The sequence below is a fragment of the Pygoscelis adeliae genome, unplaced genomic scaffold (genome assembly GCF_000699105.1).
Source record: "Pygoscelis adeliae isolate BGI_AS28 unplaced genomic scaffold, ASM69910v1 Scaffold38, whole genome shotgun sequence".
Lineage (NCBI taxonomy): Eukaryota > Metazoa > Chordata > Aves > Sphenisciformes > Spheniscidae > Pygoscelis > Pygoscelis adeliae.
In genome coordinates, this window is record NW_008825614.1 from 17,315,174 (window position 1) to 17,339,417 (window position 24,244).

The window sequence follows — 24,244 nt, forward strand, 5'->3', positions numbered from 1 at the left end:
CCCCGCTGGGGGCGGGGGGGGGAGGGGGGAGGAAGCAGTCGTGGGTCACCCTCCCCAGCTTCCCTCACGGACCCTGCCCTGTGCGGGGAGCCGGGCGCTCGCCGCGCCTCTTCCCCCGGCCGCCAGCCGAGTGCTGCTCCTCCTCCGGTCGGGCCTGCGGGGGTGGGCTGTCGCGGTGACCTTTTTTCCTCCCACCGCCCTCTCCGCAGTTGTCGGAGGTTGTTTGGGGTGGGAGAGCGGCTTTTCCAACCCGTCATCCTTTACCCCCTCTGGGGCGTCGTCTCCAGTGGCCCCGGCGTGGCAGGGAGGGGGCAGGCAGGCTTGCGTGACTTTTTTTTCTTGCACGAACCGAGCAGGAGGAACAGACGCTTGTCGTGGGGATGGTGTTTCTTTCCTTCCCGATCATTTCTTGTGGCTCACAAATTTTTGCAGTTGCTTCCTCGGTTAGCCAGAGAAGTCATACCGAGATAAGTTAGTTGTATGCAGCTTCCGTTGGAAGAAGCTTTCTGGCGTGGAGTTAGGCAGTCACTTGCGGTTTCACCTTTAAAAAATAATTAAATAAGACCTTGTCATGCTTAAGTCTTTGACAGCGGGTTTGCGTGCCCGTCAAAATCCATGTCGTTCTCGGCCTGTGGAGGTGACCTACTTTCTAAACAGGGAACGTATATGGTTGTCACACTGTAATACACACTGTAAATTGAACTGTGCCAAATTAATTACACCAGGTGTTGCTGTGAAAATATGTCATGCATGGACCAACTGTTTCACATATAATGTTATCCCAAGGGATGATACCGTTTATGCCATATTCATTTAATCGGGATTTCAGTGGAAACTGAAGTGTCCTGAGCTGAGGTTTTTACCAGTTCTCTAGCTGTGGAATGGAAAAATGTAGCTTTTACTCAAAATGCCAGATCTCTGCTAGTTTGACCGTGACATGAAGTGCAGCTGGGAGGACTTGACATGACATAATATGCTCCATCGCCACCATCTTGACGGTGAACAAATGGGCTGATCTTCCGCTGAGAACAGCACACGGCATTCTCCTAGAGAAAAGCCAAAGAAAAATCCTGTGACTTGAACACATTTTTTGTTGTTGTTGTCTACTTTCACTTTATACCTATATCACTAACCTTTAGCAATTATAATGTCCTCAACTGAGGACACAAGATACTAAGAGTCTAGTTTGTTGCATCTCTTTCCTAGATATGGACATAGCACTTGCAAGTCCTGCTGTGGCAATAAGTCCGTTGAATATTGATATTGCTGATTTTATGGAAGAAGATAAGATTAAGTTGGGGGATCTGTACTGCTGAGTACATCTCTCGCTTTGTTCCAGTTGTAATGCTTTCATTTTACCACCTGAGGAGAAACTAAATCAAACTTTACTGTAAACAGATTATACCTTATCAAGTATGTCTGCTGCTCTGAAGAAGAAGAAAATACCTGCTTTCTGTGATTTCTTTTTCTTTCTCCATGTGAGCCAGTCTATTTAGGAAAATTTCTCTGCATCTTAAAAACTTCCCCCATTTCCAAGTAATTTTTTAATCAGTTCAACTCTGCCTATCTCTGGCTAACTGATAGCTTTCACTCTCTTGTCTCTCTAAAATAGTGAGAAATTATTCACACCTGTCTCTTATTTTATATATGATCAGTACAAGGCGACAAATTGGTGGCTATCAATAGTTAAGTATCAGTTATGATAATTAAATATCAGTTATGTTGAGCTATAGCACTGTTCAAATCCATCATTTGGCTGCTGGAAAGGTGACAGTTTGTGGGTCTCTAGCAGAGCGCTGCTGCGAGATTTTGTTTGAGAAATGCTGCCTGTTCCATAGGGAATTGATTTGAACAGCAGTGCCAATTTCCTGCTCTTGTATGACTGGGAAGCTTTTTCTGTTCTTCCTATAAAGCCCCAATATCTCTGTCAGTTTCTCTGCTCTTAGTTTGTCTTTTGTGCAAAGGGAGGAGGTGGGATTGGGGGAATACCGCAGCATACCTCTATAATAATAAGTCTCCATACCCCACATTTTCTAGCAGTAAAGTACTGAAGCTGACATGGTGGCTAGTTAAACTCTGTTCTGCAGGGCTCTGCATCAATCAGAGTTTTATTGGTTTTTTGCAGCAGAGCTTCCAGAAGATGCACTGGAAGGAACCTGAAAGATGAGATGAATTTGATGGAATAGAATAATATGATGATACAACTACAACTCAAGGGCTGCACATCAGTGTCTGGAGTGCATACTGTTGATAGAGAGTTTTTTGTTCACTTGCTTCTTACCTGTTTACATGAAATTCAGTCTCCCTATTTTGACAGTGCCTGTGCTCTGTCTAGGCTGCAGGTACAGGTAGAACCCAATGGCACTAATGCAGAACTTAGTGTGGGAGAGTTTACTGTGCTTCTTGGATAGACTTTGCAGTCCATGTGCCCTTATGGTTGGCATTGCTGCTGGCTTCAAAGTAGTAGCTTAGAATTAGTTCAGGACTTCACTGCAGTCATTACTCCTTCTCAGTCTCAACCTTCCTGTGCATAGTGCTTCTCATCTTTTCCTTATTAATTTGTCCTTATCCATTCCTTCCCTTATGCCTGGTGCAGTGTCTCAGTCAAATATTTTCTTTCTCCAAAAAATGTCTAAGTGATAATTGATTCAGCAGTGCTCTCCCATTGAAGTAGCTGTGAACTACCATTTGACTCAGTTATTGGCAACATGGATGAGTAAGAGGTTAAACATGCAGAATGAAAGAATATACATTTTTTCACTTTCAAGAGCAGCCTACTTGCTGAAATGTGAAAAAGGCACGTATAAAGCTATGTGAGAGTTGAATTCTTATTTAGGAAAAGTTCAGTTGTTCAGCTGACTTACATTCTCTAATTTTTTTAGATAATCCTATTTTCAACAAATAGCAGAAGATCACAAGCTATTGGATTTGTTATCTAATTATGGGGAAGACACTTCAGTCTTCACATGAAAAAGGATTGTACTTCCTTACTGACCATAGAAGCCTTGAGCTGTAATCATTCATTCCGTAGTTCAGATTATGCAACTAAGTCAGTACTTGTATATAATTTGGAGAGGAAGGGGGAGTGTCTTGATGTGGGAAGAAAAGAAGATCAGGATTGAGTGAACGAAACTTTTGTGGACCAATTGTCTTTAGACTTACTTTGTTAATTAATGCCACTATTCTTGGTGCTTGACCAGCTGAATGTTACCTTTTGAACATAACAGCCTACTTGCCCCTAGCAGTTAACAGGACAGCTGTGCATTTCAAAGTCCAGGTGCTAAGCAGAAGAAAAGTTCTGCTTGAAGAAGGTGAATTTGCAAGTAGGAGGAATGATTGAAAGCCAAAAACTTACTATGTAATGCCCAGATGACTCACTGAGAGGTAGCTGGGGGAGAGTGGAAGGGGGATTGCTACTAATGCAACTGCTACTCAGGCCGAAATGATTAGACCCATTGCCTCAAAGTTCTAATATAGTTGCGTATGTACTGGTTCAGCCGATGGGTAGAATCACCTGCCATGTTACAATTTCTACAGTCGTTTCTTTGCTCAGCATCTTGATGTGATTGTTAGGTTTGTTAACATCTCAGTTTGAAAATATATGTAAATTCTAAAAATAATTTTCTGCAAACCTCTTAGATGCTTGATATTCTTTAGGTAGTATTTGGATTTATTCTAAACTGACACTGAGTTGTATGATTGTTTTTAAACAAATAAGAACTTTGTATTAAAGATGCAGTTGTACTAAGGACAAATGCTGCAGCAAGATGAAGAATACAGTACTACAAGCTAAATAGCAACAGTAAATATTTTTTATAAAATTTTTGATATTGCAGTTTACTGAACAGTCTATAAAACTGTACAAATGTTATCAATTCTCAGAAATTCATGCTGAAGTGCAGTTGAAGAATTACGGAAAATTTCTTGAGGAGTATACGTCTCAGCTGAAGAGAATTGAAGATGCTTTGGATGACTCTGTTGGAGATGTTTGGGACTTCAGTCTTGATCCCATTGCATTAAAGGTCTTCATATATTTAATATGCATTGCAACTGTTATTTTCCTAGTTCCTCCTTCCCTTCAAAACCTGAGAAGTAAAAGCTTGATGCATTTGTGCTCTTAAAATTTTGAGTTTTGTGTTTGAGAAACCTATCCAGTACTATGTGAATTATCAAGTAATTAGTAAATTGGTGCACATCATAAGAGAAGATGTTTTCATATTATTCTTTTCCAGTCTTTTGGATACTAGTGGAAGTTAAGTGAATTTATAGTTCTTCATGTGTTGGGAAGCCTAATTCCAGCAAACTTCTTCCCTGTGGGTGTTGGTGTTTTTATCTGGGGGTTGGGGTTCCAGAAAAGCTCACTAATACTTGTATAACTGCAGAGCGAACTGTGTGTGTATTTATAGTGGTGTTTTGACTTAATGGCCTTGGTACAGTATTTTCTGTCCTCCAGAGGTGGCTATTTCCTTGGTCATGAGTTCTCCGTCTTCTGTGGAGCATTTCTGTTTTTCCTCTTCACTGAATTTGCAGACATCATTTAAAAACACTTTGGTTACCATATGGAACTTGTCTGTGCTAAAGATGCGCTGAAGTAATCATCTGTCTGAATAATTTGAATAAATTATGCGTAGGGCCAGCACAGTGCTGGATGTATATGAACTGGTCGATATAATGGCTGACTTCAGTACAAAATGTCAGTGTCTGCATACACGTATACATTATGCATCCTATTTCCTGCATTTGGGATCCTTAATTCATGTTTTAGGTTTCCTGAGCTGTTTTTTCTACATACATCATAGTGACCATGCTTTTGCTTTCCAAGTTTTGTAAGTAAATTGTAGTAAATGCTATATAGTATAGCTAGTTATTTGCCTTTCTGCCTAGAGTGAAAGGAAGGGTATTTCCATGTAAATGTGAAGAGCGAAGGTTTCCTGCAGCGTAGGTTGCCAGTAATATGCAATTATTGCTCTCTGATTACTGAGCTTATTTGAGATTAAACTGGGGGGAAAAAATGACTTAGTTGGGTAAATGTATTTTTGACCAACATTTTCTAAAGTTGTTTGTTTGGTTTTGGTGGGTTTGTTTTGTTTTTTTTTTTTATTTTAGCTTTTGCCTTATGAACAGTCCTCCCTACTGGAGCTCATAAAGACAGAAAACAAGGTAAACACTTTATGCTTACAAGAAAAAAAAATATAAAAGAGTTATTCTAGCTAAAACCAAGCTCTCTAAACATGAGTCTTATCTGTAATCTGTGTGGTTTTTTCCCCTTCGAGTCTAGGTTCTAAACAAAGTAATAACTGTGTATGCTGCCCTTTGCTGTGAAATCAAGAAGTTAAAATATGAGGTAAATTCGGCTGACTCTTATTACTGTGTATGAAAATGTTTGCAGATTGGCAAGCTGATATATAAATTTATTCTTTAGCAGTAAAGAATATAATGTCTAAATAATTTTTAAAGCATGATTACATATATCCTATTTATTAAAAAACATTTCTGCTTTTGTTGTTAGGCAGAAACTAAATTTTATAATGGCCTCTTGTTTTATGGAGAAGGAGGTAAGTAGCTCCCTTTACTGTAAAAGTTTGTAGTTCTACGTTATTGTTTCAGGTTATGTTAAATGCTACAGTAAGTGTAATTTTATAGTACGGATACATGCTTTCTCTGTATCTTTGACTGACGAACACCAAATAATGGACTTTGAGGTTATAGTGATCTATGTTAGTGTCTTGTAACTGTCCCGAGTTAGCTTAAGATAACAGTAAGATTTATCTGTTACATTAACAGAATGTTTTGTTGCAGTCTTATTTACATGAGAAATAGGGAGTATGGGCTGTTGAGGTTGTATTGAATGTATAACATATGGAAACCTGAGCTTATATACTGTAGCAGCTGTTTTTCAAAGTATGGCATTGAAAACCTAGTTTTCACGTGTGAACACACCCTAAACCAACTTATTTCCTATTGGGCTAGATTTTACATTGGTTGTAGTATAACAATAAATCTGTAATTTGATTGTAATAGAACAATGAAACCATTAATAAATAACTTGGACCAAGTCCTGCCTACTCTACTTACGCAATCGTAGTTGTTCCAAGAGAAGTTGCAGTGTGTTAATGTCATCTGCTCTTCAAGTGCAGGTAATAGTACTTGTACTGCTATTTAGACTATGACATAATAGAGGGGCATAAGTGATTGTAAGTCAATTCAGTTGACAAATCATGAGACCCTGCTTTAGGTTAAAGCTGCTTTTTGTCTTGGAGTTAAACTAGTAACTCCTTGGAAGGGTTGGTCTTAAGCTTCCACCTTAAAGGATGCTAGTCTGGGAATAAGCACAGATCTTGGTCCCGAGGACTGAATATATTAATGAGTTGATTTAGAGACATGTCACCTAACTTTGTTTTCTATTTCAGAAATTTGAGAGAAAGGGAAAAGTAGTAAAAAGGTCTTTTTAAAAAGCTTTTCAAGAGCCTTGACTGTGACAGAAGTACTGGGGAATGTGAAATCTTTGAGATAGGGACTGTTTATCATTCTTTTAGATGCTATGTAAGATGACTGTTGTGGTTCAGTTAAGGAACATGAAAAAGTCTTTTGATTTTTTTTGTTTGGGTTTTTTTCTTAGCAGATCCTCACTTCTTATAAGACATGGTTTCAAATATCTTAAAAGAAAGTGATGTGCTGCCAAAATGATACCAGGGGATCCCTCAAAACTTCTCCGTGTCTCCAGCATGAAAAAAGTCAAACTGTTGCAGATTAACATATTACAGCAGCAGTTTGTTCCTGATGGGTGTTCTGCAGGGAATGCTTGAGTATGGCAGGAACTGAGAGGTCAGCCTTCTGTCGGTTAGGTGGGGATGCAGAAATCATGTTCTGCACTTCCATATCCCTCCTTTTAGCATCTACTTTGATAACAGCAAGCTGGCTTACTTAAAACAGCTGGCAAAGTTACTGGCTCAAGGATGGTTGAAATTTAAACAAATACTCTGCTGGCCTTTTCCTTCTTTATACAGAAACTTTATTTTTTCATCTTGTCCTTGGAGTGGCTAGGGCTAGTCTAGGAACTTGAAAAAGTTAGTTGAATTGGGGTTTTTTGGGGATATACACTAAACAGAGTAAAGGTTACATAAAATGTGTAAAGGGGAAGCATGCAAGACTTAGAATCTTGTCCCAGAACTCCATCTTACAGAAGTATGGAGACTACTTTAATCTCTGGTGACTGCTCTAGAATAACATACTTTATGAAGTAATAAGACCTGCATTTCTTATGCAGGTAAACTTGCAATTGTAAGCCATTTTTGCTCAGAGTGGCCCAATAGAAAAATCTCAAGTCTAGAGCGTTAATCTGTCATCACGTTAAAAAGACTGTATTTTGTCAGGTAGAATTACAACTGCTCCAACTGACTGAAACAGTTTGGCATTGGTGATGTAATTATTGTATTTCATAGTATCGTGTTGGTGTATGTTGTCATACAGGTAATGCTTTGAAGCTATGGTGATGAGCCCGTTCTTTTGTGCAGGATGATATGTAGGAAAAAGAAAATCGATTTCTTGAGAAAATTGTATGCTACACAGCTTTTTCTTCTGATTAAAGATGTAGTATATTCTTTCAGTAAATAACTACCAAGGATGTTCCTTGCAATATAAATACCTAATGACTTCATACCAACTTTTTAAAATGGAAACTTTTATATTAAGTTACGTAATATATATGCCCTTAAAGAATTATGTTTCAAATTATTTTCTTTCAGGTGATGGAGACTTTTTTCCTGCTTTGTGTCTAACTTATAAACAATGTAATTTTTAATGAGAAAGAAACTTCAAAAATAAGTCCAGCTTAGGAAACCAAAATTAAAAGTTTTTAAGGCTCTGTCAGTATGCTTATAATAGTGCGCTCCACTTGTATGACAAACAAATGGCTTGGAGGGCAAGCTTCAATGTTATTTTAACAGGTCTAACACAGGCTTTTGGAAGTAGTGACAAATATTTGTCTTTCAAGCCACAGATTCTAGCATGGTGGAGGGAGATTGCCAAATACAGATGGGAAGATTTGTTTCTTTCTTGCAGGTAGAGTATGTTTTGATTTTTTTTTTTTTGACAGCAATTATAATCTTAATTTTACTTGTAAAGTGGATTTAACAGTCCGCAGTATCCTGCTTGCAACTTGCTGAAAGTTGCAAGTTATTTGATACCTTACTATGTTTTGCCTGCAGACCTGTCACAACCAGCTGATGTATCACACGTTGTTTTGTTTTTTTTATACTTGTCTAAAACTCTGGAAGCCTAATGAGAGAAGAAATTACAGTTTGTGTAATCATTGTTCAAAGAAATTAGAATTTACTTAAAATTTCAGTAAGAGAAGATAAATTGAGGTTGTTTAATTTGATGGTAAAGTTAGATACCTATTTTTATGGTATTGATTAATAAGTTTTAGTTTTCATTGAACATTGGAAATGGATTAATTGTTTATACACTTTTTTTAGCTGATAGAAGAAAGTAAAATTAAAACATGTACCTGGAAAAAATTGCTTGTGCCTCGCTCAAACTTTCAGGGAAGAACACTCATTTCTTATACAGTTTGGTTGTTATCAGGGCCCTTTGCATGAAAACAGGATCTGTGTTTCTTCTGAGGATTTCCTGTGCTCTTGGGTTTCAGTCTACTGTGGAATTTTTTTGTCTTCAGTATAGCTTAAGTGACTGTCCTGTTCCCAAAAATTTTTCTATTTTTACGCAATATTGCTTGTAATGAAATACCTATGTTGAAATAGAGAATATACAGGAAGCTTCCAGAATGTTTAAACAGATTCTAGTTTAACAAATGTTAAAATTCCTGTTGTTGCTGTATACTAGCATGGCAGGAGTCATTTACTGAGTCATAACAGGTTGAATGCTATAGGAAGTTGTTTCTCAACCTCTCTTACCGTGCCCGAGTGCAGTTAGTTGTTAGGGTATCTTTGGGGGGGGGTTCCCCCATTTTTCAAAATTTTGTTCTATCAACTTTTGTCAGTTTCTTCCTTCATCCTCTGTTTCTTTCTGAGCAGATGTTTGAGAGACCTTTTAGTAGCTCTGAAATGGGGCTACTGTACACTTGTGTTTTTCCAGTTTTTGTTTGTTTTTTCCTGCCAGGATGCTCTGTCCAGGTGGAAGTTGAGAGCAGGGTGACTGCCTGTCTGGATATCTATGAGCATTGCAAACCCACTCTGTAGAACAGGTTTATGTTTATTTGTGGGGTATATGCTGATCTGTATATTCATAGGGTAAACACTACACAAAAGTATAGCAGTATTGCTTGTGAGCCCACTTTGTATGTATGCTATGGTGGCTTGCTGATTGTTGAGCAACTTGGGAAAGAAGGGAGATGCAGGATGTTGCCCTGAAGGGAAGATTACAGTGCGAACAGGTGTACATTGCTTTGGGTAAAGCTATGAGGAAGACTTTTTCCTTATTGAGTTTGTTCTTTTTCAACTGTTGTGTTCCTGTAAATCCACTCAGTAGTGGTCTATATCCATAGACTGGGAAATGCTGTTCTGGTCAATGTTATAAGCATATCCCCAAGGGCAGTGTGAAAAGATGAATGAAGATGACAAAAGAGGTGAAATGTTGCTTTCATAGAGCCAATGTCCACGTATTGGTTTATTTGCTCTTCTGAGTTCAGGATTTCTTGATTAACTAGATGTAATAGCTGCAAATTTGCTATATCAAAACTTTTTTTTTTTTTTAATTATCAAAATAATGCTGTGAAACACTAGTTAGGTACTCTTGATCCTGTAGAAGACAGTGTATTTGAAGAACTCTGATAAAATTATAATCTCATCTGTATTATGTAGCTGCTAATATGCATGTGCTGTTAAATTGGACTATTTCCTGGAAGTTCTAAAATGGCAGCTGGTGCTCCTTCCTCAGGAAACATGACCTCAGGTGTCTATTAATCCATTCCTTTGGAATCCATTGGCTTGTTTTGGCTGTATTTGATAGAGCAATACAAGTATAAGAAGTAACAACACTTTTATGTTTTGTGAAAACTGGTGACTAATAGAAGGCAGAAGCCCAAATAAGATCTATTTTTGATGGAGAGGAAGACAGAATTCAGCTGTTAGCCAGTCTTCTGGCAGGAACGGCAGGCTGGCTGGTTAGCCAGTGTGGGCTGTCTGCTCTGAAGCCATCTGTGTCCTGACTGACTAGACTCATCACAGGCTGACTTTTCCCTGATGGGATAATAGGATGCATTCATGAGAAAATATTATTGCAGTTAAGGGAAACTCGGATTCATTTATCCCATTGCTCAAGGAATGCCTTGTTAAAATCCGTTATAGAAATTAAAATAGTCCTTTATGTGGTTGGGGTTGACCTGTTCTTACTTGTTTTGTACTATATAACTGAGCTTAAGTTCTGTGTTAGTCAAACATACCTCTCAAAGACATTGTTTTCTTTTTTTGAAAGCAGTATTCTGTGACTAGTCACTCTTACAGTAGATACAGGCTTCTGTGTTAATTTCTAATTTGAATTCAGCTATCACCAGCTCGCAGAGTGCGACTCTTGAGTCTAATAGCAAAGGCTGTGCGTTTTCCCATCAGGGATATTCTCTCTTAAGGTACTTGGGCATTGTTGTCAAGTCACTTCTTACTGTCTTTGATAAATTGAACTCTTGAAAACTCTTACAGCAAGATAATTAAAGTACATTGAACCTGTTATGGTGACTCTTCTCTGTACCTTCTTTAAAGAACCAATATCCTTTTTAAAATGTGGCCTTGGGTATCAATTCTGGTATTTTAGTATCTAGATTGTCAAAGCCATATGCAAGTGTGAAATCACTTCTGTTTTCCTTATTATGCTTTTCTTTGTGTCCAAAGTGCATATTGGTCCCTTATAGTCCGATTTGTACTGGGAGCTTGTGTTCAGTAACTTCTTAGCTTAGTCCCAGATCCTTTTTCAGAGCTGTTAGTTACTAGGGTGTTTTTCATCCTGCTGTAGGTCTGTCTACTGACTTGGATTAGGAATGTAGTTGGAGCTTGGGCTGCGAGTTCAGTGGTTTATGTTCAGTGTTTTGGAAGTAATGACAACTTGTGTATGAGGAGGGTCTATACATATATATGCATTTTATTTTCTTGTATTTCAGGAGCTGTCTTGCTTTGTTACCCGATGTTACGAAGTGGTGGTGAATGTAGTGCATCAGTTGGCTGTTCTCTATACCAGCAACAAGTAATTATTCCCTAAAATGCTATATTGTTTTATGTACTTAGACAAATGTATAAAATATGAATGTTCTGCCTAAGGCATGGTCATTTTTGGAATATTGTTGTCTAGGGATATCGAGAGTGCTTTGCTGTGCAAGTTTGGGCTTCATAAGCCGTTACAAAAGTGGATTTGTTTTATTTTCAGAAAAGGTGGTGCTTTTATATAATGAGATACAAGAATTTTATTTTTTTGCCTCTTTTTTGATAGAATTGATGCTTCAGAGGCACTTAGTCTTTATGATTAAGAGATTGTCTTACTACTCTTTCATCCTTGTTCTGTTTGAGAGAGTCCTTCTGTTGACTGATACAGTGGATGCCAGTAGCTTCAGAAGCTTGAAAATTAGATCACTTCAGTCTGTTTCAAATATGTAAATAAATATGGTACATATTCCTCACAGAATAACCATGGTTTCGGCTAGCATTCGGAGTTTAGCTCTGAATAGAATTGTTGGGTTTAGCTCTGAATATAACTGCAGGGCTCTTGATCCTTCCCCCGCCCCCAATAGGATAGCATCATTCTTCTCAGTTTTATTTGTTTCTTTTCATTTTTGTCTTACATTGTAGCACAAGGTAGACTTTCTGTATGGTGCTGAATGAACAAGGCTGCATGTGTAGCTTGGATGTGGCTTGATTAAACACATGAAGTGATTTTGTACTTTTGGGCCACAAGGCTGTATGTATCAAGGCTACTTGCTGTTAGCATAACTGAATTGGGAATTGCCAATATACACGTGCACTGAATGAAATCAGTGGTTTGAGCCAGTCTCATGATGTACATTCAAAAATGCAATATTAACTTTGATCATAGCACACAGATTTCACATAGCATATCCTTTTAATCAAATTTTGAGGTTCTTTTGTTTTCTGAAGTTACTATGTTAATGAAGAAAAATGTACCCCAAGAAACAAAGAACACACCGTGATACAGAATTGATAAATATGTTCTGTTCTAAGGACTAAAAAGGCATTAATTTTTTTTATTTACAGGAATGCACCTAAAATTATAGAAACATCTGGAGTTCATTTTCAGGTGGGAATGATTTGGAGCCCTTTTGCTTATGTTAATATATGTATGTCTTGATTATTAATCCTGAGAAGAGCAGCAAGAAAGTGAGTTTCAAGTACAGCTTTCAATCTGTAATTGCCTTCAAAGGTTTTATTTTGTTAATCAGCTTTTTCTGGCCTTTATGTGGAAAGGGCTGGTATCGCCATGTCTGTCATATTCTAGCTTTCTTAGCTGAAAAGTGTTTGCACGCTCCTGTATTGTGTGCAATATGTGCTTCTGCATGTAGACAATTTTAAAAATTCTACCTTCAATGTCGAAATAGATCAGTGAACTCTAGTGTTCCTTGTGTCACTATAAGAAATACTAAATCTTTAAGATAACAAACCAAGAAATCTGATTTAACTCTCTAGCTGATGTCTTGTTGGCTGATAATATTTTGAAAGGAACTGAAACTTTATATGCCATCCATGACTACAATAAACTTTTCAATAACTACAGTCCTGTCCTGTTTTTTTTTGTGTGGTTTTTTGTTTGTTTGTTTTTTAAACAGGCAATGTACGAGCATCTGGGAGAGTTGCTCACAGTATTAATCACTCTGGATGAAATAATTGACAATCATGCCACTCTGAAAGATCACTGGACCATGTATAAGAGGTGTGTCTCTGAAGGTGTGAAAAATGCTCCCACAACATAAAAGATAAAAGCATGTGCGTGTGGCTTTGTTCCAAGAAAATTAGTGTGGGAACATGGATTTTGGTAGCCCTGAGAGTTTTCCAGAAATCTCAATGAAGAGCAGGGCTAAGCTCCCACTTTGTCCTTCTAACAGCACCAGTAAGTTTTTAAAGTGCTGAATGTTACATTTACAATACACGGTAAGCATCTTGACAAACAGAGTTATGGTTGGTGGGGTTTAAAATATATTCAGTAACAAATCTAATTTTGTACAGAACTGATCTAAGACTATCCCTATCCATATTGATCATGGGGATGGGCATACAGATTTAAGTAAGAACGCTATCTTAAGTAAAAGCTGAGAGTCGACAATTATAAAGGTTGTTAAATTAGTGGAATAATAACCATTTCATTGAAAAACTAAATAAATGGGAGTTACTCAAATGCATATGGCTTATGAAGACCTAGTAGGTTTTTGGTTTTGTTTTTTAATTTTGGAGTTGCTGCTGGACACAGATGTAAGCAATTAAAACCTATTCTCAAAATAGTACAGGATATGATTAAACTGTTAGCATGTTTTAATTGTGTTTGTATGTATGTGTTCCACACCTACTCCTTACAGGCTGCTAAAGTCTGTCCATCACAACCCTTCTAAGTTTGGGATACAAGAAGATAAACTGAAGCCATTTGAAAAGCTGCTGTTAAAACTGGAATGCCAGTTGCTTGATGGAATGATATTTCAGGTAATGAAATTAATGTTCCCCAGTATGATAGGGGAAACTATTACATTAAAGCCAGACTCTTTTTAGAATGTTTTGTGAGTTTGTTTTTATTTTGTTTTGTTTCGGGTACAGTGATGTGTGAATTTGGCTCTTGCATCTGTGCATGGGGAAAAAAAAAAAAAAGGCTCTATTGTAAGATCCTTCTTTGCTCTTCTCATATGCTAGAACTGTGCCAGGCTTTGAATAGTAGCAGTTAATGCTTACTGTTTTGCAGAATTAAAGAAACGCAGACAACTTGGCATTGAGACTGTGTTTTATCAGGGAGTCTCTTTTTCACCAGAGATTTTAATAGTGGTCAGGCTTATATAGCATAGGTCCACTTTATTTTAGTTGCAGGTTAAAGTCTCCTCAGTAATCTTAACAAAAGGTCACACAACATATTTTCATGTATTTTGTCTCATTCCTAGCATAAGAGACAGGTAGCTGTCATGGGGTACCACTTCAGTGGTGTATACCCCCAAAACATGCAAGTGTACAGGTGGATGAGAAGGATTATTACTTTTTCAATATAGTTAATTTAAATGTATTCATACAAGAAGCCATCTTTTTTTAGAAAAGTGTGTATTTGAGACACTGAAATCGGATGTTGTGGCATGGTGGGCAGAGGATAGCGTTGCTTAATCTGGTCACAGCAGAGTCAATTGAACAGGACTGTTGCTCAGTTCTTACTGTTACATCTTAAATGGCATAGGGAAGAAGGTTTTGTTCTGTAAAAGCCTCCAAAAAGGAAATTGTAAATAAATAATTAAACACAATTTGGCTTATTCTTTCAAAGGACGCTGCTACCAGCTATCCATGTTTCATCTATATTTCTCTAATGTTGCATTAGTACAAAGATGTCATTATATGTTTGAGACATCGGTAGGATTTCTCTGGTATTCATTCAGGGTGTTTCCCCTCCTGTCCTGCCAACACCCCTTCCTAACAAAAATACATGAAAAATATTCTTATATACAATTCCATTAAAGACTTTTCTAATATCTTCAGAAAATCTGAAGTGTGTCTCTATTTTTTTTTTTCTTTTTTTTTTTACTAATGTGTGGCTTTTGGCAATTTTTTTTTAAACAACCACCAGTGGTGTGGGGGTTTTATGCTACAAGTTCATGAACCACATCCTACAAGCGACTTGCATGATAATTTTGTGTAGTTAATGGACAGTTAGTAACATATTATAATGTAATGATGCAAATATACATCTAGTTTCTTATCATTAGCACATCATGTGGTTTCTTTAAAAATGCCCCTTAACAGAAATGTTAAGTAAATAAAATGTTTCTTTGAACGTTAGGTATAAGAGAGGTTTTTAATGTTTTCTGTTATACCAAATAATTTAATTATACTTTAAAAAATGTGTATGTTGTGAAGTCTAAGACTAACTTCAGGTTAGTGCTATACCACATAAATCAATGTGCTCTTGCAGTATTCTTCTCTTGCAAAATCAGTATTCTTTTAAGGTTCAAAATTCATGGCATTATCATGCTTTTTTTTTTTCCTTTTTGCTCAGGCCTGTATAGAGCAACAGTTTGATTCTGTAAATGGTGGAGTGTCAGTGTCGAAGAACAGCACGTTTGCTGAAGAATTTGCTCATACTCTTCGCACAACTTTTGCAAATGTTGAAGCCAAACTTGGTAATGCAAGCTCATGCTTCTCTTGCCAGCTTCACTGTTTCTAAAATTGTTTGTATTGTTTGTCTGGGAGTAGACTTCAAAAAAAGGATTTTTTTTTTTTTGGTGTATTTCTGCAGGTGAACCTTCAGAAATTGACCAGAGAGATAAGTATGTGGGCATCTGTGGCCTCTTTGTACTGCATTTTCAGATTTTTCGGACCATAGACAAGAAATTTTACAAGTCATTGTTGGATGTCTGTAAAAAGGTGAATGCTTTATTCTTTTATCAATAAATAAAAGGGGGGAAAAATCTTCAGTAATGAAGTAGATAATTTTCTTAGTTGTATAGCATAGCAAAGACTTGGGAAAAGAAAACACACAATTTACCAAAACAAGCCAGAAAACAGAATTAAGATTTTTCTACTTATTGTAATTTCTTCCCCCCCTGCCATTTTCTTTTAAAGATGCTCTAAAACCTGCCCACTCACTTAGCAGCAAGGTAAAATAACTTGAAATTACCATTAAAATGTTTCTTCTCAAGATTAATGTGGCACTGAGGACAAAAAATTGTTTGAGTTTTATGAGTATTGTGGGACTCAATAAATGCTTTGGGTTTTGACTTTGGCTATAAACATGTATCTTGAAAGACCTCGTAAGTCCAAAGGTGATGGGGGCTTTTTCATATCAGGTGGTATTAAGAAATTATTAAATTCTCTAACACTCTTTAGAATCACTGAGAATGATAATAACTTTGCCTGTGGTGTCCTTGGTGGACTTCTAGGGGAGAAACCTTTTTTTTTTTTAATGTGAACGTAATACTTTGTAGAAAGTAGTTATGCAGAAATAAATGATTTGTGTGTTATGGTTCGAGACAGGCATAAGAAACATTCATGGTGGCATAGTATTTGTTGTAGTTACTTACGTTTATTGCTACTTGTAGTATTTTTCCCCCTTTTTTCTTCCCCCCCCCAGGTACCAGCCATCACATTAACTGCTAACATTATCTGGTTTGCTGACAACTTTCTGATTCAGAAAATACCAGCTGCTGCCAAACTTCTGGACAAGAAAAGTATTCATGCAGTTAAAACACAAAGGGAGAACTTTCTACAGCAGAAGGCACAGTCACTTACCAAGTATGCTTCCTAAATATTGCTTCATGGTGATGTTTGGCAAATAGTTTATAAACACATGGGTTTCTTCATTCAGTGTACTAGCATGTTGTGTAATGTTGCTCAGCGGTGTTAAACAACTCTTCCATTTCACTGCAGCAATATGTGTGTGTTAGTGTTGCTGAAAAAGTGTTGGTCAAAACAAAGCTTTTTTCATGTCATGCTTTCAGAAAAATGTGTATTATGTCACCAAAATAACAAAGTTCCTGGCAGTTCTAAATATTTGATTATTTCACTTATTTTTACTTACATACTTCCAATTTCCATTTTTTTTAAACTAGTGTCTAGTAACCTGAGCTGCTCTGTTTTCTATTAGGGCTCTCTGCTTTCTATGTGTTTATGGAGGTAGGTCGCTAGTAGGCTTATAAGGGTTTTTTTCTCTGCTTGGTGATGATGCTTTCTTTGCAAGTATTTCTTTTTTCATTACTGTTTTAATTGCTTGTTTAATGGTCTTTGAAATTACCTATATTTGAAAAGGCTTCTCTTCTTTCGTGCTCTGCATGTACTTTGCAGGTCACTTCCTTCTCTAAGTTCTTTCTAAAATACATTTAAAGATGAGGTGGGTTTTTTTGGGGTTGTTTGTTTTTTTTTTTTTTTAGTTGTCAGTCTTATGAACAAGTGTGCTGCACTCCATAGGGAGATAACAGGGCTAAGATTTCTGTTTGTGTTGCAGACCAAAACAAGAAGGTGGAAAATGAGGTCTGTGGAATAGAAGTAAAAACTTATATTTTGCAGGTTGTCTTCCAACCCTGAATACAAGCTGGCAGAACTGGGTTGGAGAAGAGGGGGGAGGGGGAAAAGCAGCTCCATGCCTACATGATCCTCTGGCAGATTATTTTCACTACTGTCCTGTTTCTGTTTAATCCACTTCTTCCTGGTTTACATCCTACATCCACAGGAAGAGTCAAGAGCTCTGACTGAGTGCTTTCATGGGCTTTAATTCCTGGATGGAGCATAATAGCACTGATGCTTTGCTTTTGGTCTTAGGCAGTGGTAAAGTCATGTCTTGAAGCTCTTAAGATTAAGAAAAGGTTGAAAAAGATCTGGGTATTCATGGACATTTTGAGGATATTGTAATACAATGCAGATTTTGCATCTGCTGATTTGAATTCTGTCAGTAACTTTTTCTTACTTTTTTCTGAGTTCTTGCATTGCCTTTGATAATTGGGCTGTTGCCTTAAATATGAGTGCTCTTTAAAGTGTAATTTTTATATGTCATAATCAATGACTTGAATACGTTCCTGCTATAACTGCTACAATAAATAGTATTGCAGTGTCACAATTCTGTAGCGTGGAATAAATAGCAGTTTTAAAAATGAACTCTATTTAAACATTTAATTACAACTTGTGTAATCAAAAAAGATTAACTTCTGGAGAATTATGCTATTTAAGAGCAGTCCAGTTTTGGCATTGATGTAATGAAAATATTTATATAAACACTAAAAAATTCAAACTTGGATAAAAAAATTAACATAAGTGTAGGACTTTTTTGTCTAGTGTTTAAAAGCATTTTCTAGCAGTTTTATTTACTGTTTTAATTTAAAGAAGTGTAATATATGTACTGCTAAGATGGCTATTTGTTCTCTTGAAAGGTAGGTGATTTTGACTCTTTGGGGTATGTTTGTACAGATTTAATTGGCAGACTAATCCTTACCAATACAGAATTAAAATGTAAATGAGTATGAGGTTCTGATACTTCTGGGAACAGAGAGTTATTACTTTCGGGACTGAAGATTTAACATATTTTCCCTTGGAAGAATTTAAGCTTTGGAAAGAGAAAAGAAAATCCTCATTCTTCTCATTTGAAGTGAGCAACGTTGTTTGTTTCCTTCTCCAGAGATATGCAGTCATATTATGTTTTGGTGAGCTCGTGGATGACAAAAATGGAATCTATCTTGTCAAAGGAGCAATGCGTGGATAAGTTTGCAGAATATCTTTCTAACCACTGCAATGTCTTCATCCAGGTGTGCAGTCTTTTAATGTGGTGATACAGCAAATGATGTAGCAAACTGATGTTTTGATGCAATTTGTTGAACATAAAAAGAAATCACAGAGGTTCTGTGATCATTGGTGTGTTATTTTACAATGTGGGCATTCTTCTAAAACTTTAAATGCCCAGTAGATACTCTTTTAAGTAAATCTGTAAAAGATACTTCCATAAGGTGTGTGTGGGAAGCGAATCTGACCAAATATTCAGTGGCTAAAATTTTGAATTTTTCTCTTGACTTAGGAAATCAAGAAAGCTTCACTTCCTCTGTAGTAAAGGTTTTGGGTTTTTTTTTCTTTTGAGTCAGTCATGAGGTACATAAGATGGACTGAACCAGTGTCTGATTTAGTTTTATTTAGCACAGTGCATACTTCCAGTAAGGGTTGTGGTGTTCCGTTGTGCTTTGCCTAGTGATGGTACTTTGCAAGAATCTTACTACGTTCCAAGGCAGCTGGTTTTCTTTTGGCCTACTAACAGCATGTAGTCTTAATGTAAGATGCATCTTATTTTTGAGTTTAGTTTTTGCTAGTTTTGATATGTATCTATCTGCCTGACAGAAATCTGATGAGAATAGGTGTGTGATAGAAGCATGATCCTGAATCTTCCTTATCTAAAGACATACATGTACTAGGATCTGTGGGTTATATATTAGAATTATTTGCAGTGGACTTAAGTAAATTTTGCTCTGTAGCAAATTGAGTTTCCTAGACCACTTGCTGTCTTTTCCTAGTCTCTTTTTTTTTTTATTGTTACTACTTTTCCTTTGAAATAAGTTGAATAACATTTTTGTCATGTTTTATGTAATCAACACTATATTTAAAAGCTTAGCATCCATTGGTTTAGAAATGATTGCTTTTTTATTGTGGGATGGACAGTTCTATTTAGACAGTGTAGAACTGTAAATACTCTCAGTGTATTTATTCCACGGAATCTGGAAGTTTTAATTTGGTTTTGTGATAGGCTGTTTTTTGGGGGAATAGGAGTTGTTTGGTGGGTTGGTTTACAATAGGTCTGAAATTATTAGACCTTTGAGGCTGTGCAATTAATTCACTGACCTATGTTTAATTTGAATGGCTCTAGAAGAGGTTAATGATCACGTTATTGATCAGGTGATCTAACAACTCGTAGGCAGTTTCATAATGTCTGCCCAATAAAAGGGTCTCACTCAGCTTTGGGGTCTCAGGCTTGCTTATTAGGTGGAGTGGTAGGTTCTCTAGTGTGAAGAGACAAATGTTAGTTCTGTCATGTATGAAAAAAAACAGAGGTGACTTACTTGATTGATACGTTGTGAAAAACTTCTTCCCCCCTTTATTCATTTTATTTTTAGGGTTTTCTTTATGCATACAGTCTTAGCACCATCATTAAAACTACAATGAACCTCTACATGTCAATGCAAAAACCTATGACCAAAACCTCGGTGAAAGCTCTATGCAGACTTGTAGAACTTCTGAAGGTAGGTTACTGGATGAAAACTGTTTATTTCATGTAAGCCTTTACAGAGAACATTGACCAAACATCACATATTAACATTTCCTTGGCCCCCACCCCAAAAAAACCCCAACCAAACAAAAAAAAAACCCAAACAACAAACAACTCACAACTGAGTGGGGACATGTTTTTGCATGGCTTCTTGTTCAAGACTGGATTTGGTTAGAGAACAGGAGATCTGGGAGGCTATAACTGATTTACTTAACTTCTAACTGCCTTCCTTAGTTGGTATCACAGAGTGATTGAGGTTGGAAAGGACCTCTGGAGGTCATCTGGTCCAACCTCCCCCTGCTCAAGCATGACCACCTAGAGCTGGTTGCCCAGGACCATGTCCAGATGACTTTTGAATATCTCCAAGGATGGAGACTCCACAACCTCCCTGGGCAATCAGCCTGTGCCAGTGCTTGGTCACCCTCACAGTAAGGAAGTGTTTCCTGATGTTCAGAGGGAACCTCCTGTGTTTCAGTTTGTGCCTGTTGCCCCTTGTCCTGTCACTGGGCACCTCTGAAAAGAACCTGGCTCTCTTCTTTGCGTTTTCCCTTAGCTATTTATATACATTGATAAGATCCAACCCCCCAAGCCTTCTTGTCTCCAGGCTGAACAGTCCCAGCTCTCTCAGCCTTTCCTCATATGTGAGGTGCACCAGTCCCTTAGTTATCTTTGTGGCCCTTGGCTGGACTCTCTCCAGTATGTTCATGTCTCTCTTGCATTGAGGAGCCCAGAACTGGACACAATACTCCAGGTGTGGCCTCGCTAGTGCTGAGTAGAGGGGAAGGATCATCTCCCTCAACTTGCTGGCCACACTTTTGTCTAATGCAGCCAAAGATACCATTAGCCTTCTTTGCAGCAAGGGCACACTGCGGGCTCACGTTCAACTTGGTGTCCACTAGGACCCCTAGGTCCTTTTCTGTCAAGCTGCTTACCAGCTGGATGGCTCCCAGTATATATTGGTGTATGGGGTTGTTCCTCCCCAGGTGCAGGACTTTGCACTTCTCCTGGTACTTTTTCCAAAAGGAAAAATACTGTTTTGAGATAACTTCAGAAAACAATGTTGAACAGAGCTGGATTATTTAAAAAAATAAAACAAAAAACCCAATAAACTTAAATCAGCCCTGAAACTTTTTTATGCTCCTGAATGGTTTGATTTTCTCAGTTTCTAAGGGTTAACTGCAACTGCTACTAACAGTACATTACAAAGTGGAAAGAGTCTGTATTTGCAGTGTGGATGGGTCAGCCAGCATAAAGCCAAATTCTAAAGGCAACAGTTTCGATAACTACATGAACTATTGTGTTTTGGGATTGACTTTAGGCAATAGAACACATGTTTTACCGAAGAAGTATGGTTGTGGCAGATTCTGTGACGCACATAGCTCAGCATCTGCAGTATCAGGCTCTTCACTCTATTTCTGTAGCCAAGGTATGTAATCTAAGTTCTAATAATTAATCTTCCTATCTGACTGTTTAAAAAAACATCTTAATTTTAAAGTATTCTTCTTACTTTTGCAAAATCTGTAGTGTAGTGCTCTATCATAATCAACAGATATATAAGCTTTCCAGTAGGTCAGAGCTTTGCCCTAGAAACCGTACAGCATAGATGGTTATCGGTTTTTGGCCAAGAATGGTTCCTCTCTTCCTCAAAACTGCTGCATCTCTTCTCATGTTCCTCTTGTGTTCTTTTTAGTTTTTATTTCTAGTGATTTGCACAAACTGACCTTTTCTTACCTTTTTTCTGATGCACATTCTTAAAGTAATCTGTCATAGGTCTAAGCAAACAGGCTGTTATTTATTTAAGTCTTTTTCTGCTTGGCAAAATAGCAGTGGTTAATACATGATGGCTTATAGGAGTCTAATGTGGGCATAAATTCACTATTTCGCTGTGGAGTAAAATGGCTTCTGATGGCGAGACATTGTAATACCTACATATTATATCTTTCTATAAACAAGATCAGTTTACTACACGTTTTGCTTATCAAATCTTGAATTTCTGAATTCAGGACAAATGGGAAAATAAGATTTTAGTATACCTGTTCTGATGTATTAGCGATTGTTTTATTCCTTCATCACATTCTGTAGTAGAATTACAAAAGAGGTATGCTATTGATATCAGTGCAGCTGTTAAGTTTTCCTCTTAATTTTTTTTGTTTTGGCCATGCTCACATAAATGGATTACAATTTTAACAGTAGACTTTTGTATTTTGGAAGTTTGATATGTTTGAAATTTGGCTGTAATCTCAATTTATGTATCTGGCATCTCAATATTTTGTAGCATAAGAAAAAAACGAAACTTGTACTTCTAAAAAGCTGATATATAAAAAATCGGGAGTAGCATGAACCAAAGAAGTTCCAAGCTTTAAAACTTCTAAGAAAAACTGTATATCTGCAAACAAACAGTTCACATATATTTAGATAACTTTCATAACCTTTTCAAATGATATCTATAACTACATTACAGATTATTTCTAAATGCATAGAAATATGCTGAGACGTGTGTATTGAGTGGATATCAAAGAGAACACATCTGTGAACAATTCTTGGTATTTTGACTACTTTTCAGAAAAGATTTAAGAGGCAAATGCTGGTAAATAGAACAGTTCATTAGTACTAATCTCTTTTTATTTGCTCCACTTAGAAATAAAGTGGTGTAAGGTCTAAGGCATATACCTAACATAGCTTTAGCATGTAAGGTTAGGAGTTTCATGTTGAACATACTTTCTTATTATAAAAAAAATTTTCTTTAACTCTTTAATGAAACTGTACCTCTTCTGAGTTATGCTGCTACTCACAAATACATCTGTGACTTCAACTTCTTAGCCAGAAGACTTGGTTCGCTTCATTTGTTCATGCAAATGTTTTTGCACTTCATCTTTCTGATAAATTAGAATTTGTAGAAAATTGCAAGTCGCTGTTATTACCATGTTTATACATCTTCTGGCTCTTCAGCTGTAAACTGGATTTTGTTACCAACAACAGGGAGTCACTGATTAAAAAAAAATTTAAAAAATTTAAATTACTTATGCCTTAGAACTAAAATTGGCATGCAGTCACATGCAGCTTGCACAGTGTTTGTATACTGTATGATCTGACCCATGTTCGTGCTGAACTGCACATATTCCAAGTGTATAAATAGGTAACACCACTGAACTGACAGAGTAAATGCATCTGGATTTGGTTAGCTCTGTTCACAAAACGTAATTTGTTTGCAGAAATACTCAATTTATGACAAGTCTATAAGCTTTGGAAAGAAGAGGTAAGCTATTGCTTTTGGGCTTAGGTAACTTTTCTCTGAAATTCTGTGTCTTTCTGTCATCAAGAAAAGAGTCGTTTCTGATAAAAAGTACAGTGAGCAACGCCTGGATGTCCTATCTGCTTTGGTGTTGGCTGAGAACACTCTCAATGGGCCAAGTACAAAACAGAGGCGACTAATTGTTTCCCTTGCACTGAGTGTGGGAACACAGATGGTAAGTGCCATGATTGTTCTAGACCTTTACTTGTTTGGTGTAGTATCTTATAAAGAAATATAATCTTGTCCTTTTTTTTTTTTTATTTGCACAGAAAACTTTTAAAGATGAAGAACTCATTCCCCTTCAGTTAGTTCTGAAAAAACTAGACTTGATCAGTGAACTTATAGAGCGGTAAGCAGTGGCGCATAATATATAGAAGGTAGTGTAGTGTCAGTGGGGGAGCTGGATCTTCACTGTGCGAATTGCAAAATCTGGTAACTGCACGCTGGTGGTGATTCTTGCATGTATTGTAGACCAGGGTGGACAGAAAGAATTCCAGAGCTAAGCCTGAAGTTTGCTGGTCTTTGGGCAAATCATATTTTACCTAACTGTTGCCAGTTAGGTAATCCACTTCTCTGATTGTTTAGAAATTCTGTCACTGCTTTCTTGGATGGCTTGGCTTTATGTTAAGCGAGTCTTCCTCTTAACCCAAACCCAAAAGTTATGAGTTAATTCTAGGCTGTTTGGGAGATCAGGCTGTTAGTTCACATGTGACACCGTGTTTTACTGCTGCTGTAGTTTTAGTGGGCGCTCAATTTCCATAATGTTGGCCATCTGAAAGCCAGGTGAGTATCTGGGTTCCATACATACTTTATGGAGAGAAGCAAACACCTTCAGTGGATGAGTTATGGGATAAATTCCTGGGACAAGTGTTGTACACAGGTTGTATCAGGAGAGGCCTGTTTCTCTTTTTTGACTTACAGGAGAAACTTAGAATATGTGTTTGACTTCTAGGCTACTAATTGCATGCAATAGGAAAATACTTATTTAGGATTTTGCTGTAATGTAAGGTTCAATTCTTTCCA

At 37.2% G+C, this 24,244-nt stretch overlaps 1 protein-coding gene across 1 annotated transcript in view; it reads left to right on the forward strand.

Moving 5' to 3' along the window:
* The window catches only part of KIAA1033 (KIAA1033 ortholog), a 41,946-nt gene that overhangs the window by 1,373 nt on the left and 16,329 nt on the right, over positions 1-24,244 (forward strand). The window contains exons 2-18 of the mRNA XM_009333062.1: positions 3,837-4,022; positions 5,107-5,160; positions 5,279-5,344; positions 5,510-5,555; positions 7,994-8,061; positions 11,111-11,193; positions 12,216-12,258; positions 12,785-12,888; positions 13,529-13,649; positions 15,193-15,316; positions 15,433-15,560; positions 16,267-16,427; positions 18,301-18,427; positions 19,778-19,903; positions 21,248-21,355; positions 23,250-23,396; positions 23,491-23,570. Coding sequence (XP_009331337.1) covers positions 3,837-4,022; positions 5,107-5,160; positions 5,279-5,344; positions 5,510-5,555; positions 7,994-8,061; positions 11,111-11,193; positions 12,216-12,258; positions 12,785-12,888; positions 13,529-13,649; positions 15,193-15,316; positions 15,433-15,560; positions 16,267-16,427; positions 18,301-18,427; positions 19,778-19,903; positions 21,248-21,355; positions 23,250-23,396; positions 23,491-23,570 — 1,772 coding nt within the window. The remainder of the gene's footprint in view (positions 1-3,836; positions 4,023-5,106; positions 5,161-5,278; positions 5,345-5,509; positions 5,556-7,993; positions 8,062-11,110; positions 11,194-12,215; positions 12,259-12,784; positions 12,889-13,528; positions 13,650-15,192; positions 15,317-15,432; positions 15,561-16,266; positions 16,428-18,300; positions 18,428-19,777; positions 19,904-21,247; positions 21,356-23,249; positions 23,397-23,490; positions 23,571-24,244) is intronic.